Raw genomic sequence first — 15,924 nt, 5'->3', positions numbered from 1 at the left:
GCCTGCGAGGACGGCGGCCTGCGGCGAGGACACCAGGCCTGAGAGGACGTCGGCCTGCGAGGACGTCGGCCTGCGAGGACGTCGGGCCTGCGAGGACGCCGGGCCTGCGAGGACGTCGGCCTGCGAGGATGCCGGGCCTGCGAGGACGTCGGCCTGCGAGGACGCCGGGCCTGAGAGGACGCCGTTTCTCACAGAATGTTCCTCAGAAGAGTAACACAGACCGTGGTTATCCCACCTTTGACCTTTTCAGTGAAAGGTTTCCATTACAGGAACTTCCAGGCCAGTGCACTTGGAGGGATGGACCATCAGTCCAGCCGCTGGGTACGGATGTAGTCGCCAGAAATACTGACCTGATAGTTTATTAATTTACAACAGCTTTAACATCTCACGATCCAACGCTAAACAGGCTGAGTTTAAAGTCAGAGCGCTGATGTTCTGCTGGACGAACGCTCGCCTGCCGCCGTGTCAGAGACACTGACACGTGTACCCACATCAGGAGGTGTGGATGTTCAATGTTTAACATACACTTTGATTCATGCAGAACAGTTTTAAATACACACTCAGCATTAGGCTCTGCTCAGGAGCGTCCCTACAGGGAAGCGTAAGTTCTTGGTTGGAAAGCACAGTTTGGTGTTTGCTCTGAACACCCACCAGCATCCATGCAGGGTGCAGGTACAGGGCACCACCTTTGTGAGCTCGTGCCCAGTGGCCTTCCTTCTGGAGCAGCTGTGCTCGTCATGTCTGAGATGTTCGTATTAACACACGTGATGCCTGTAATGGTCATCTGTTCTTTCGTCTGCCAAAAACATAAACATTAGTAAATAAAAATGCTCCTAACTGGTAAAAAGTGTTAAAACATCCACATAAAGCTTCGATGTGAAGCGAACCCAAACAGATCATTGGATGCTGAAAGGTCAGAACCTCGTGCAGGAGGCGGGACAAAGTCAATCTGTCGCCGTCATGCTGGCGTCCGGATGCTTTGGGGTATCGGGGCCCAGATGTTTGACACACTGAGCTGAAATGAGTTTTCCCAGCGGTGGTGAAGCAGCAGCAGCGGGTCAGTCGTGACGAGCTGCACGAGCGGCGGACAGTCTCACTGAAACGACCTTGACTTGCCAAGCGGGCGAGCTGGCAGCACATCAATCTGCTTCCGCCTTCACTCTGCCAGGAAAACATCGCCTGCTAGAAGTGAGAGGCAGATCTCCGGCCCCGCCCCTCGTGTCCGGAGATCTTTGACTCCTGGAGGACGGATGACGAGCAGCTTGTTGAGCTGACACAAACACCAGCGCAGAGCGGTGTGAGGACACACTTTCCTCACCCTCGTGGCCTTTATACTTCAAGCATTCGTGCGTGATGCTCGAATATCCTTTAATTGCACTACAGCAGGACACTGATCTGACACGCGTTCACTACAGGAAGCTGGTAAAACTTGTGTACTTTTACTGCTGATATATTCCAGCATTAGACTAATTAATTGTTCATTATTCCACTATGAAACCAATATATTGAACTGTAATTAACTGGCACTACATGTGCTGGTTATAGCTGAATGGTATCCATGGAAACAAGCATCTCGAGGCCCTCCAGTGCAGAAGAAGACCGAACACAGCAGTGACCTCTCTCTGCTTTTTTATACCTTTGACTGAGAGTAATTTGAAAACATAATGCACCATAAATACCACGGTGACTTTTTACTGCTGTAAACTGGCAGGAGGCTCCCTGACGGCCAAAAGGCAACAAATCACCTCCGGCCGCCCGCCGCGGCGCTCGCCGCTCACAGTGCTGCGGACACTGGGAGACTCTGATTGGCTTTGTCAGGAGGAGCCAGCGGCTTAAATAATGTTTTAATGTTTTTCACATCAGCTGGTCGGCCACAGCCCTGAACCATCCAACCTCCTCGCTAATCTTCACAGGAAGTTAGTGCGTGTGAAAATCAGAGATCGTCAGCCGCAGGTCCTCTGACATCCAGCAGAGGCAGCAGTGAGTCAGTCCCCATGTTAAAATTAACATGTTTATAGAGATCACGTCCCCCTTCATACTTCACCTGTTTACACTGTGTTAAGGCTTAAGGTTTTACATTATTAGGGGTGTGGCCTCTTTGGCAGGTGGACCTACCTGTGGTTGCACTGTTCCTCACATACAGGCTCTGCTCAGCATCACCACACAGCAGGAAAAAGATAAAAACACCTGAATGTGATTTCCTGTCTGCAGAATCTGCTTTAAACTTGATTTTACTGATTTTACTGATTAATCCAACCAATTTTTCCTTTTCGTTTTTATTTATTTATTTCTCTTTTTTGTACTTGTGGGCTCTGAGGAAGCTCGGTGCATATTCAGTTTAAACGGCTGAGGCAGATCTCACAGCACATGTAAAGGCTGCTCAGTGAAAACTGGATAAAAGATAAGAGCAGACATGTGAAATGAGGGTTTCTCTGCAGTGAAACACTACAAGGCTTTTATTTTGAAACTGGTACAGACAGCATTGCCTTTGAAACAGCCGCACCCTGCGTCAGGTGATCCCCGGCCATCTCAATTTCAAAACCTCGCTTCCTTTGGTGCACGCCAAGTGGGCCGGCGTTTTTAGATTTACTGCAATATCAGCTGGATTACACTGTCTGTACACATCACTGCAACCGTAACTGAGACTAAGAGAGTCATTTTTTCTGTTTGATTCTGGATAAATTAGGAATAATCCAACATCTGTGTTTTATTACTTCAATTTCAAATATTCAACATCATAAGATGGTATTAATGGTAATTTCCATTTTTATATTTTTATGCCACAAGGTGCACAGACCCCTGAACATTTAGCAAAAATTCATCGAATATGCACCCAGCTCTGTGTACTTTAAGAATATTCACGATATGAAAATGTATGAAATTATTACAGAATAAAACAAACAGGCTGATTCTCAGTACGTCTGTTTTGAACTACAGTCCAACATTTTAACTCTATTAATTATCATTCTCTGCTATTCATTTATAACATTTTCATGCATTTATTGTGGATTCCTTTTCTTGTGGCCCACCTGCAGTACCTACACTGAACACCAGGGGTGCTGTCTCATTACTTTAATGGTTTTTGTGCCTTCCTGACTTTGATTAAGTTTATGAATCTAAAGGTTTTTCACCTTCTGGTTACAGAATGGTGACTTTTCAGTCGATGCTTTGCCGGCCTCGGATGTGTTCGGAGGTTATGATGACAGATGAAAGGAAAACAGACAGGAAATGTACTTGTAACCACCAGGTCTTCACTGTCCTGTAGATCCACTGAGGTACAGACTGTACATATTGAAGGAAAACACAGGAACAAGTGTTCAGCTTAAGTCTGTGTTTGAAGAAGTCTGCCCTGTGGTGACAGTTAATTTGCTCAGTTTAAGCCTGGGGATGAAAAACCACTCAGAAGCACTGAACTAAATAGATGTGAGCCCCAACGTGTGCCGATGTGTCATCGCTACCAACAAGCTGAAACAAAGCTGTTTAATCCACAGCTGCAGCCGCTAACACAGCGAGCAGAGCGCGAGCGCCGTCCATGCCCATAGGAGATGTTCTGGCCGTAATAGATGAGCCCGCGTGCGTCTCCGAGGGCCCAGTCGAACGCGGCAATTCCTTTATGCTCAGCAAAGATGGCGAGGAGAAAGAGGCTTGGCAAGCAGCTGCGACAGGCTGAGAGGAGGCACAAAGGCTCCGAAATGAGGTGGGAAGCCTCTCCCTCCCCGGGGTCTTGGATTATTAGGACGAGCAGCAGAAGAGACGAGGAGGGGAAACCTGATTGTTTCTCTGCTGCTTCATTCAGGTCGTAACCTCGTAACATCCATCAGATCATCATCAACCATCACTTTCACCTGGTTGGAACAGCAAACCGGAAAATACCGAGACAGTATTTCCATTTGAGAATCTTTTGTATTGCAAGGTGAGGACGCTGAAGCAGAAGAGTCACAGCTGTAAAAGTGCCATCGTTCCATATTTAGACTCAAACCAACCCTGACCCGCACCGACAGTCTGAAATCATTTATTACTTACAGCTCATTTCCTGCACATTTCCACCAAAGCAGAATTGAAGTGACGGCTCACTGAGCTTTCTTATTGTTTCTGTTGCTGCTTCACTTCCAGTCCAACAGTCTGAGTCTTGACCTTGATGTTGGTCATCATGACATCATGTTGCAGTGGCAGCAATGTGGTTTTTTCCCCACAGGGATGATTTCCACTTCACTCCCAGATCAGATTTATAATCTCTCTCCATCAAGTTCGTGGGCTACACGGGTTGCCTCAAAGTTTAACTGAGCACAGAGGAGGTTCCTTTCTGCTGCTGGCGATAGGACGGCAGGACACCTGCTCACCTCAGAGCTCCAGCTCCACCTCTCAGGGAACCACGGCGTCAGACTTGGACACGCTGACTCCCATCCCTCATCCTCCTCGCCCCAGCTAGCGGATGACTGTGGTGGAGTCCAACAGGCACTGAAAAGGTCCGCCTGTGTGCCGGGGACGCCGTCATGGGGAATTTCCTTTCGTGTCTGAAAGCGGCTCATTCTTCGGGGAACCTCGACTCGGGCTGATGGACTAAGGTCCAGTGCAGGTAGAGTCCAGGTGTTGGCATTCTTAATGGTATGTTATAGTCTCTCACTTCATTAAAAACAATAAATTCATGTTAACGACTCATTAGTCTCACCATTGGTGACGACATTAGCAGCTCTAATGAAGCGGAGCATCCTGCTGTGATGATGGACAACGAGCCCTGCGCAGCTTCATTAACAGAAGCTGTAATAACGCCACAGGATCGTGTTTTCACTGCAGCGCTGCCTCATACTGGCAAAGCCACTCATTCGTATTCGTTACTCGTGGTCGTTCGCTACAGGGCCAGTTCTCCCAGCGACACACAACAAAGTCAGCCGAGATCAAACCTCTGTTCGTGCAGTCTCAGGAAACTGGAGCTTCCTGTGCGATGAAAGCCTCCACGCTGCGGCTGCTACCTGCCAATCACACCTGCCCGATTTGTTTTGACCTGAAAGAAACTTTTCCGTCCTCCCTGCACGCAGACGCAATAAAAGATGGATGCAGCGTGGCGCCATCTACAGCCAACACGGTGTCACTTTAAGGAATCGGCACTCTGCCTGCCGTACTTCGGCGGATATAGGTCAGAGATGCTTTTCCGATACTTCTGTGTCCAAGAGTTGTGAGTCTGCGTGGCGTCTAAAAATATCAATCGCAGCCACAGAAAGCAGCAAAGCCTTTTCCCTTCAGACAGAACGGGAACACCCACAGCGAGGGAGCGTCACAAGGATCTGGGTCAGATGCTGGATGCAGTCGGTCAGAACAACGTGACGCACACATTCACACAGTACAGTCTGCGTAGATCCACGCACAGGTGAAAACCATCAGCTGGTACCGGATTACTGAGATATTTGGACGTTGTCTGTCTGTGAGGATGGTGCTACACAGCAGTCGCAGTTTCATGCTCCACAGCATAATGAGTGTGCGTCTGACCCGGGCCGAGCGACGGCATTTCTTTGGCTTTGAATGGAGCTCGTTCATGTCGAGCAGTTCAACGTCTCCTCCTGAACCTGGGCGCCAAGCCCTCCTCCTCTCCTACCTGTGCGGCTTCATTCTGAGCCGAGGTCCTTAACTCGCAGCGCGATGATACAACGTGAGTCACCGGGTGATTCATTCAGATCCGACAGAGCCGGCGACGAGTGGCACTCAGCACAATTACTGTTTTCTCTACAGCAGGAATACTCGACGACACTCACATCAGCAAAAAAACCATATGATTACCTCTCTGAAAATGATAAATATCACCACAGTCATGCAGGAAGCAGTTTCCAGCACGCTCTGGTGTTAAATTATGTTTTGGTATAAGCTAAAGGGCTGCCTGTTTACTCTGCTGCTAGATATACGACACACATGTAAAAGGAGTGAAGCTGATTTATGGCTGCAGGAAATTTAACGTCTGATGGAATCAGCAGAGGAAACACCAAATGTACAAGCAAAGGCGGTAATACATCAATCAGAAACTCATAGAACTGCATTTATTTAGTCGCTCCTGTGTGCGCGCCGATTTCTCTCACTGAAAGGTGACTTCCTGTCATGTAGGTAAAGGGGTGTGGCTAAAAGGGCTTGCACTGGCCCCAGTTTGTTCTCATCCATTCATCAAAAGTTTTTACTTTCCTTCAACAACTTCAAATTTCTGCGAGTCGTTAGCCAATGAGAGCACAGCTTGCAGCTTCAAAAACACTGAGATGGTGATGATGAAAACAGTGACAAGATGGCGGCTTTTTGCTCGTTTCTGATACAGTGAAACCACCATCAGCAGCTTCAAAGAGCCTTTTGGCTCTTTTTTAAGACAACAGGGGAGACCTGAGCAGGTCCATAAGTGTCTTTACAGGACAGACTCATCGATGCACCTCTAACACTAATGAACCTGAACACGATCAGAAAAGACTGCTACTAATCACAGATGTGGTTACATGTCATAGTTTCTCAGATGTTGTGGTGTTCAACACCAATTATCCTGTTTAACTAATTTTTTACATAATTAGTTATTGATACGCTCCAACCCACAGACTAACTACCTGACATCACATTAATGTGAGCAAAAAAACCCCCAGTGGAGCTGCTCCTGTTTACTGTAAACACAAACATAAACATGGTATCAACGCGACGCACCACCGCTGTAAAACTGAGCCACCAGAGGCGCCGTCACAGCTCCAGGGCGGCAGCGTTTAAACGCTCGTGCACTGCGGTCGAGCGGTCGTGGAGGGAAAGCTCCACTTTGCACAGTCTGCACCGAGTTTGTTTGATTTCTGTGAAATTCTTTCACATTTTGTAAAATCTCAGTTTCCATTCGTTCCTTCCGTCCTCCTGCTTTGCTGGTGTTGTTACTCGGTGTGTTTTTATGTGTGACGTCTTTACTCATGTTGGGAAACAGACTTTAGTGAACCGGCGGTTCTATGTTAAAATGACCTGTTTTCAAGTATCTTTGTAACTCTGTGTTGCCGACATTATACCCATGCGCTCCTTTTTGTCCACTTCAGATACTTTGACAGAACTGTTGTGATACTTGTTGTACTTCCCTGCTGCCTCTGGGTCACATGACTCTGACAGACATTTTACTGGATAAACTAAAGTCGCTGCTACAAACTGAACGTGGCAGAAATGTTGTTTGTGACTCAAGATGACTCGACATCATTCATGAGGGACACATTTGACATTTCACATATTACAGACCAAGTTATTTACAGCAGTTTAAAAACGTTTCTGGCACAGCGCCGTTCACGCTGCATTCTTCTTTGTTGGTATTGAGCGCAGACGAGGCGATACTGCCCCCACAGCTTCCTGTTACAAAAACACAAGACGTGGTTTCAAATACGTCGACATCGTTGCAGGCCTGGTCTTCAGTGAATAAGTGATGGTGACATGAAGCATCGAGGCTCTGGATTAACATCGTGTGTTGTCGTCCGGTGCTTTCATGGCACCAAACACATAACTGTGAACAGGCTTTTTGTAGGAATGTCTAAACTTTATGACTGAAGAAAGCCCGACTCGTCTGTTTCACTGTATATGTTTGGCTTCCTTCCTTCTTCCTCGCCGTCCTCTCGGCTGCTTCATCCGGCCGTGGCGATGGTGGAGTCAGCACAGGTGCAGCGAAGGCACGGGCTCGTTAAGTCCCTCTGTCACTGCACATTACGGACTCTACTCCCTCGTTAGCCATAAATTTGAGTGAAACTGAACCCGCTAATAAAAACAAACCAATTTGTCTAATTGGGCGTCATCCCTCGCCCTCCATATGTGTCCGATAATTGTTCTGGTAGGTGGCTTCGATGCTTTCAAAAGATAAATATGTGTTATTTGTCCCAGCGGCGCTGATAATGGGAGTTAATGGGAGGGACGTAGGCTACAGCTCATTAGCTTCATGCATTGTATTCCAGCTCCAGCACACGTGTCAGAGTTAATGCGGCGAATGGGCTTATTGCAGGAAAACATCGAGAGAAGAAGAACACGACTTCCTCCGTTAAAAGAGCGTTACGTGTTCACGTACACGACGATTAGAGACACACACGCACACCCACTGAGTGTGTGTGGGGGGGGGGGGTATAACCATGGACGAATGTCAGCGGCTGGGAGGATCTCTTTATCTGCTGATTTAATATAAAAAACTTAATGTTAATAAGACTTTAACCTTACTGTGTGAATATTATACACACACGATCTGAACCACTATTAACACAGCAGGACTAACCTCACCTCTGTGTTCTTGGCTTCACAGATAAAAACACCTCATTAGCTTCACTTCAGCCGTTTCTTTGCTAATCAGAGTGAAAACCTCCCAAAACCCAGACGTGCGATACTGTGCAGCGCTCTCATCACAGACTGAGAGCAAACAACACGTGGCGGGGTCAAACCACCCACCCTGAGCCACAGCTGCCCGCCTCACAGCACCTTCAGGAGGTGTAAGCTGTTAGCCAGGACTGGGTGTGACCTGTAATCACACTACATTTTTTCCCAAAGATATTACTGCATTAAATTCAGTAATCAGATTACATTAGTCACAGTGACGATGTTAACTCCATCAGAAAGCTTTTTGGGTTATCTGCCTGACAGAAGTCTCAGTTTGTAGATGGACTGGTTCACACTGCTCTTCTACTCCCACACTCAATGCTAGCACTGCACGTTAGCACTGCACGCTAGCACTCAACACTAGCACTGCACGCTAGCACTGCATGCTGGCACTGCACACTAGCACTCAACGCTAGCACTCAACGCTAGCACTGAACACTAGCACTGCTCGCTAGCACTGAACACTAGCACTCAACGCTAGCACTGAACGCTAGCACTGCACGCTAGCACTGAACACTAGCACTCAACGCTAGCACTCAACACTAGCACTGAACACTAGCACTGCTCGCTAGCACTCAACGCTAGCACTCAAAGCTAGCACTGAACACTAGCACTCAACGCTAGCACTTTATTCTAGACCTAAAACCCGGACACACACCAGACACGTATAATTCGTGACTTAAAATATTTTATTATTGCAGCTCAAACTCGATTTAAGCTACAACCACACGTACATGTAAACGGAGATTTTCCATTTATGCTTAAAAAAACAAAGGCAAATGCTGTTGAGAACATGCCAAAGCAACAGGGTGCGATATAATCATAAACATGTAGAAATGTTGGCCAATCAGAGGTCTAGAAGTCTGGGAGGGAAGGAGTAAACAAAGATGGCGCACAGAAGCAGTCTGACAGTAACTGCGTGTGTCTATGTAAGCGTGTAAAAACGGCACATAGTAAGATTAACAGCAACAGGGTCTCTATCCGCCATTGTAGAAATCATCTCATGTAAACAATGACGTGACGCACACCTTTGACGTTGAGCGACTAAATCTCAGTTTTCCTCGTCTGCATGTAAACACAAAAACTGAGTTTTTAAACATATGTTTTCAGTGATCCAAAACGGCGTTTACGTGTGGACAAAAGACCCAAACGCATAGAAGAAGCTGCGATTTCAAAAATACCCGTGTACGTGTGGATGTAGCCTTATTCACACGTGAATACATGCAAAGACCTGACCAATGACGTCACTGCATTTGGCACCAGCGCTGAATACACAGGGGCGTGGAAATAGTAATCACAGGCGTCTCTCTGAACAGATCACGACTGACCTCCTGCTGTGGGCGGATCAACTCCGCTCAGGTTCGGTTTAACGTCTTGTTCCTGTCACGTGATGGCGTTTGTCTCCGCCCATCAGAGAGCCCCAAACATGAACTTTAGCAAGGAGAGTTTAACCCTGAACCTCCGTCTTCTCTCTGCTGATGTGTTTGTATAAATATGTTAATGAGAACACACTGCCCTACATGTTCTGTAAAAGTTTCTGGCTCTGCTGTGACCTCCGAGCCACCAGAGGGGGGCAGCAGTCCAGGGAGCGAGGCCTTAATGTGTCTGTGATGTGACTCTGGTGCCAACTAGGCCATTTAGGAACATCAGGGGTTTAATGAAGTGGAAACAGCTGTGGAACAGATGACTTTTCCATCACAGACAAAATAATTACCCTCCCGATAATTCGAACAGAGGGGGTCAGACCATCCCTCCTCCGTCTGACTCATTTACCTTCAGCTAAACCTGCAGAAATGCGTCCCTGACAACAGAGACGTTAATGGTTTAAATTCATTTGATTCCTCTTAAACTGCTCACCAAATATTTTCCTTGAGCAACATTTAACTGAAAAAATAAAAAGCATTTCTGTTTATCTTCATATGACTCCAAACTTGATGTCGAGCCAGTTTTTTAGCGTCTCCCAAAAAAACATTTTTCATGCTGTGTGCTGTGAAATGTCTGAGATAGAAGAAACACTTTGTGCTCCCACTGAGAATCAGCTTTTCAGCGTCTGTTATTAAAAACATCCTGAGCTTGGGCCCATTAAGTTCTTTTCAAAATCTGTTTTCAACTGGTGGAGGTTTGGCCGGCCTGAGAGCCAAAGCTCTGAAAAGCTTACAGAAGTTACTAAGCTGTGAAACTGTGCCTCACAAAGAAACGCTAGCACGTCCAACGCACGCCAAAACATTATCAGCGGGCCCAGTTTCACTGCGGTAGCAGACTCTGTGATCGATATTATCAACAGAAGTGAGAGCTTGGTGGAGACGGCGTGACGGAGTGTGACATGAACAGCACGTTGGCGTTCATGTCCTTAAAGCACCTTAAAGACTGAACGATGTTTGAAAAAAGGCTCAAAGCTCCACAAACCCAACAAAGCAGCGTTACATCAGCGTGCTACAAGCCGCCTGTCCACGGCTCGTGGAGCTGCACGGTTATTATAACAGCTTACTATTCATCATATAATATGAATAATATGAATCTTAATATGAATCTGCACTCTCTTGCTGGTGTATACGTACACGATACTTCATGTTATTGACCACAAACAGCACGGTGTCGTGCTCCAACAGCGGATGGGTGACCAACCAGCTTTGACAGGACGCCAGACGCCATTTCACTAAAAACCAAACAAGGCCACCTTCACAGCCTGCACCACACATTCAAGTATCACCAGCCCATCTGAAACCACATCATCAACCGCCGTTTACAATAACCATAAACTCACAGGACGCTTGTGTGTTTTAAAAGCTTGAGGTGAGGTCATGCTTTAAAGACAGCGCCACGAGCTGATGATGACCTTTCCAGATCCAGACCGACAGACACCTAACAGATGTTCCCGAGGTGCAACGTTAAACAGTCCACTTTCACCAAATCCCTCCAGCCCACCTGAGTGCGAGCTGCCGAGTCTGGGCACAAAACTTTGAACCTGATTTGTTGTTCGCCATCATGGCGCAGAGGTTTCTCCCTCCTTGCACCAGCATTGCTAACGCTAATGGCTGGAGAGCACAGCTCAGCCACAATTAGAATGGTTGCTTTGAAGACCAGGTGTGTGACCACTCACAGTCACTCAGGATACATGTCTGCATTCAATAATCAGACTGTGGTTATTTGCAAGAGTGGCTGCAGTCAGCCTGAGTCAGACCGCGACTGTTTGGAGACAGGTTGCCTCCCGTCAGGTGACCTGTGCAGTCACCGTGTGACTGAAAGCATTCACCCGGAGGCTGAATCTCTCACAACGTCTGGGTGAACAGTTAGTTGCTGTAAATATTTGCAGTCGGTCGCCAGCAGAAAAAATGACCATCGACCGACCGCCAATTGTTCCTAGTCGTCCTGTCCAGCGTGACCGAACCATCAACCTGCTCACAAGGAAATTTACACTCACAACAGCTAAAAGAGACAATAGCTGTCATAAACACATCATCAGATCAGCTGTTTGATCTGGACCGCAGTCCAGGGCAGGTTTCAAACCAGCAACTTTGGTTTGGCTCAAACAGAAAAGTCAAGAAGATCAAATGAACCAGATTACAGAAAAGGATTCAGAGTTGACGAGTAAACGGCTTAAAACAGGTTAGCGCTACACAACAAACACAACCAACGGTGCTTCACCTCGTAACTCAGCTGACCTCCAGGACAGACCAGCTCAAGAAGAAAGACGGCCTCTCGTTTCATTTGCTGCTCTTCCTCACACAACCCTCCGATTATACGGGTTTATGTGGCACTAGGAGCACACTAGCTTAGTGCCCCGAGGCTGGGTTTGTGGCTATCAGCTAACATCATCGTGTGCATCAGCAAGGTTAACATTTATGCTAACTCTTTAGCATCAGCTAACTCATGTGCAATATCCCATTTGCCTTCCCCAAACACATGTCAACAGTCACATTACTGTGAAGATTTCCTTATCTATTCACAAGTGAGTGTACACACACACACACACACACACACACATATATGTATATATATGTGTGTGTGTGTGTGTGTGTGTGTGTGTGTGTGTGTGTGTGTGTGTGTGTGTGTGTATATATATATATATACACACACACACACATATACACACATCACACATACACAGACCAATCGGTGTGAAGGGCAGGGAGATGCAGGCGGATCAGCAGGACAATCCTCGGCTCAGACTTTCAGGAGTAAAAAAGTCTTTAAGCATTTAAACTACAAGCTGAAGTTTGGATGAATTCATGCAGCTCGGTGTTGCCGGGAGCTGAATCACATACAGCCACACAGATTATAGCAGCAGTAACACAGTGACACACACAGCAGGGTGAAGTGGATTTACAACGTCTTTAAGACGGAACGTCGATGGTCCTGAAGACCTCTAACACAACACGAGCAGATACAGAGAGGCGGGCTTAAAGTGAAACACCTGGAAATACAGGCAGATCGTCTGAGCAGCGCTCGATGGAGACGGTGGTTTGTACAACAGGCAGACCCAGCCCTCCCTCTCTCATCAGCTCACACTGATCTGAGCTCAACTCCATCCTCACAATCCAAAAACCCTCCTCATTAAATCTCTGCACGTCCGCTGGCTGCCCCTCGCCTCTCATCCCTTCAGCAAACACGGACACAGCAGGTGTTTTCAGAAAAATCCTCCATTTAAAGCACCTCAGCTCATCCAGTCAGAAATCACTGAACCCACTGCGACACATTCAGACCCGGCACAGCTGTCAGCTTCTGTCACATCTGCTTCAAACGCCAGGCACTTCTTCTTCGCTGGTGTTTTTCTTACAGCCTCGTTGACCTTTTCCTTCTAACAGCTGCTCGTCCGTTTCCCTTTCACCTGCGGGGCCTGTGCTACCGACCTGACCAACCGCACCATCCGAACCCGGGGATCACAGCCAGCTGAAGGCGCCACCAGACCCCAGATGATCAGGGTTAGGAAAACGAGGTTAACCCTGTATGACCACAACCTGCCTGTGCTGGTGAGGAAAACAAAGGCCAGGATGTGGTTTTTCATGCACTGAACGTTTGTGTGGTTTGGCTCCTGGATTTGTCAGCCTCCAGCTCTTCTTACACATTTCTCACCTTTTTGAACACCAAAAATTCTCTCATGACAAAAACTTTAAAAGTCTTTCTTATTTAGCACGCGATTCAATGAAAACCCACCCCAGAGGGAGCTCAGTGATCACCTCTGTTTCAAAACCCAGCAACACACACACACACACACACAGCATAAAGAAGCCCGAAAATACACACACACACACACACACACACACACACAGCATAAAGAAGCCCGAACATACACACACACACACACACACACACACACACACACACACACACACACACACACACACACACCACACACACACACACACACACACACACACACAGCATAAAGAAGCCCGAACATACACACACACACACACCGAGAGTGCAGCAGCAGATAAACCTGAAACACAAACACACTAAAGATTTCAATCAGCTCGAGAACGACCTGAACCTGCATCATTAACATGATCCAGAAACCAGCGCGCACACGCGCGCGCACACAGCTTCACCTGCACGACTCAATCCAGCAGAAACGTGTTCTTCTGTCTGCAGGAGTCATTACACTCTGACACACTCACACTGTGGGTTTATGAGGGAGATGTGTGTGTGCGTCTCTGCTTGGGCGGGCAGGTGTGACACTGACTCGTACCTGGAACAGGCGCAGGATGTTGGCCACCATGATGGACACGGAGCTGGCCGAGGCCCCGATGACCCCCACCACCTTCTCGGGCTTCACGAACACCGGAGGCTCCCCGTTGGTGCACCTCACGTCCGATGTGTCCTTCTGGATGAGCGCCTGCACGAACGTCAGCGACTGCTCCAGTGCGTACGTGTCCCGCGAGCAGGTGTCCAGGATCCGCGCGCCCAGCGTGACGTTGGGCAGCAGCTCGTCGTCGCCGTTGATCTGGTCCAGCGCGTACATCATGGCCTCCAGCCGGTGGATGCCGTTCTCCTTCTTGATGTCCCCGCACGGCGTCCCCGGGACCCCCCTGGCGTGGACCGGGAAAAGCCCCCCCAGCGTCACGTCGCCCTCCACGCGGATGGAGTGCGGCGCGTAAATCTCCTGGGAGCCCGCAAGGTCCAGGAACGCGTGGAGCATCCACAGCACGCGGAGGGGCAGGCCGGTGCGCCCGCCCATGCCGGCGCCGGGGTCCGTGCGGTCACGCGGCGGGAAAACGCAGGAGCGCGAGGAGGCGCGAGGGGACTGTTCTCGGGACAGGTCCGTAAATCCGGCGGCTCGTGGCCGGCCCGCGCCCCGCAGAGAGAGCACCCGCTCACCGGCACAGCTGGAATCCCGCGCGAGGAGCCACGGCATCCGCGCCGCGCGAGCCTGCCGCTTGTTGCACGAGTACCATCCCGGCCCCGCGAGCCCCAACACTCCGGTAACTCCTCGGTAACTCCTCTGGTAACGGCAGCCCGCCGCCCACGCGCGGCTCTGATGTCACAGCCCGTGACGATAGACCGCTCCGGTAACTGCGCCGTGCACACCTGTCTGCGGGCGCGCGCACTCCGCGGAGGCTCCCGGGCTTCTGCGCACAAAGTGGCCGAAAAAGATCAAAGAGAGGCGGCGAGAGGAGTCGGCACGAGCCGAGGAGAGGAGCTCTGCGCGCGCGGTCCTCACGGTCCACCAACCCCCTCTCTCTCTCTCTCTCTCTCTCGCTCGCTCGCTCGTGCTCTCTCTCGCTCATCCACGCACGCGCGCTCACGCCGCCCACGCGCGTTTGTGTAATTATCAGCGCAGGGCTTGTGCTGCCAAAACAAGCCGAACAAACAGCCTGTGCGTGCTCCGGCTCACGGACCGTTACCGTGAACGGGAGCGTGAGGCTCGGTGCCCGCTTCCTCCCGTTGTGTCCTCAGAAGCTCACGTTAAAATCACGTTTCCCGCTTCCGGGCATCCAGGTAACTTCAGCCAAACTCCGGGTCTTACCGCCACCGTAGCTCGTTACACATCAACAGGTGTGACAGAAGCGCCCAAGGACCAATCAGTTCTCCGCGTAAATGGCGTCATCATTCCGGAAGATCCCTCGGACCTGTGCGCGCGGACAGCAGCATCCTCTGGTGTCCTCGCGCTTCTCTGACGAGCCGCATTCTCCGCTTTTTGGTGGAAATCGCGAGTTTCAGCTGTAACGTGTGAAACAGAGAACAGAACCAAACCTGCGTGTAAAACATCCAATCATCTGATATCTGATTAGAAACGTCACGGCTTCAAACAGGCGCAGCTTTATTAACACAGCAGCTCTTTTACAGACACACAACAGCGCAGAGACGCGTTCAGTCAGAGCGTCTAATACTCACCTGCTGCACACACTCACAGACGCACACACTCACACAGATACACAAACACACACACACTCACATACTTGTACTGTGTCTTTAATCTCTTCATATTTTTCTGATATTATGGTTTCTGCTTCTTTTGTCAAACACTGCTGACAGTTCTCCTCTTTCATCTGAACGCAGGTTAAACTGTGGGTTAGTTAGTGAGTTTATAACCCAGCTGATCGCTAATGTTAGGATAAATCCAGATAACGGAGATAGTCCAGGTAGTAG

General features: G+C 48.9%; 1 protein-coding gene across 1 annotated transcript in view; it reads right to left on the bottom strand.

The window, feature by feature from the left end:
- Window positions 1-15,527, bottom strand: part of LOC120739224 (metabotropic glutamate receptor 7-like) — a 106,202-nt gene extending 90,675 nt beyond the window's left edge. Inside the window, exon 1 of the mRNA XM_040040921.1 lies at window positions 14,024-15,527. Coding sequence (XP_039896855.1) covers window positions 14,024-14,689 — 666 coding nt within the window. The 5' untranslated portion in view covers window positions 14,690-15,527. The remainder of the gene's footprint in view (window positions 1-14,023) is intronic.
- Between the last annotated feature and the right edge of the window lie 397 nt (window positions 15,528-15,924).

This window comes from Simochromis diagramma, unplaced genomic scaffold, assembly GCF_900408965.1.
Source record: "Simochromis diagramma unplaced genomic scaffold, fSimDia1.1 OVJJ01000296.1, whole genome shotgun sequence".
Taxonomy (NCBI): domain Eukaryota; kingdom Metazoa; phylum Chordata; class Actinopteri; order Cichliformes; family Cichlidae; genus Simochromis; species Simochromis diagramma.
The sequence above is the reverse complement of the archived record's forward strand: the minus strand, read 5'-3'. Positions and strand labels throughout refer to the sequence as shown.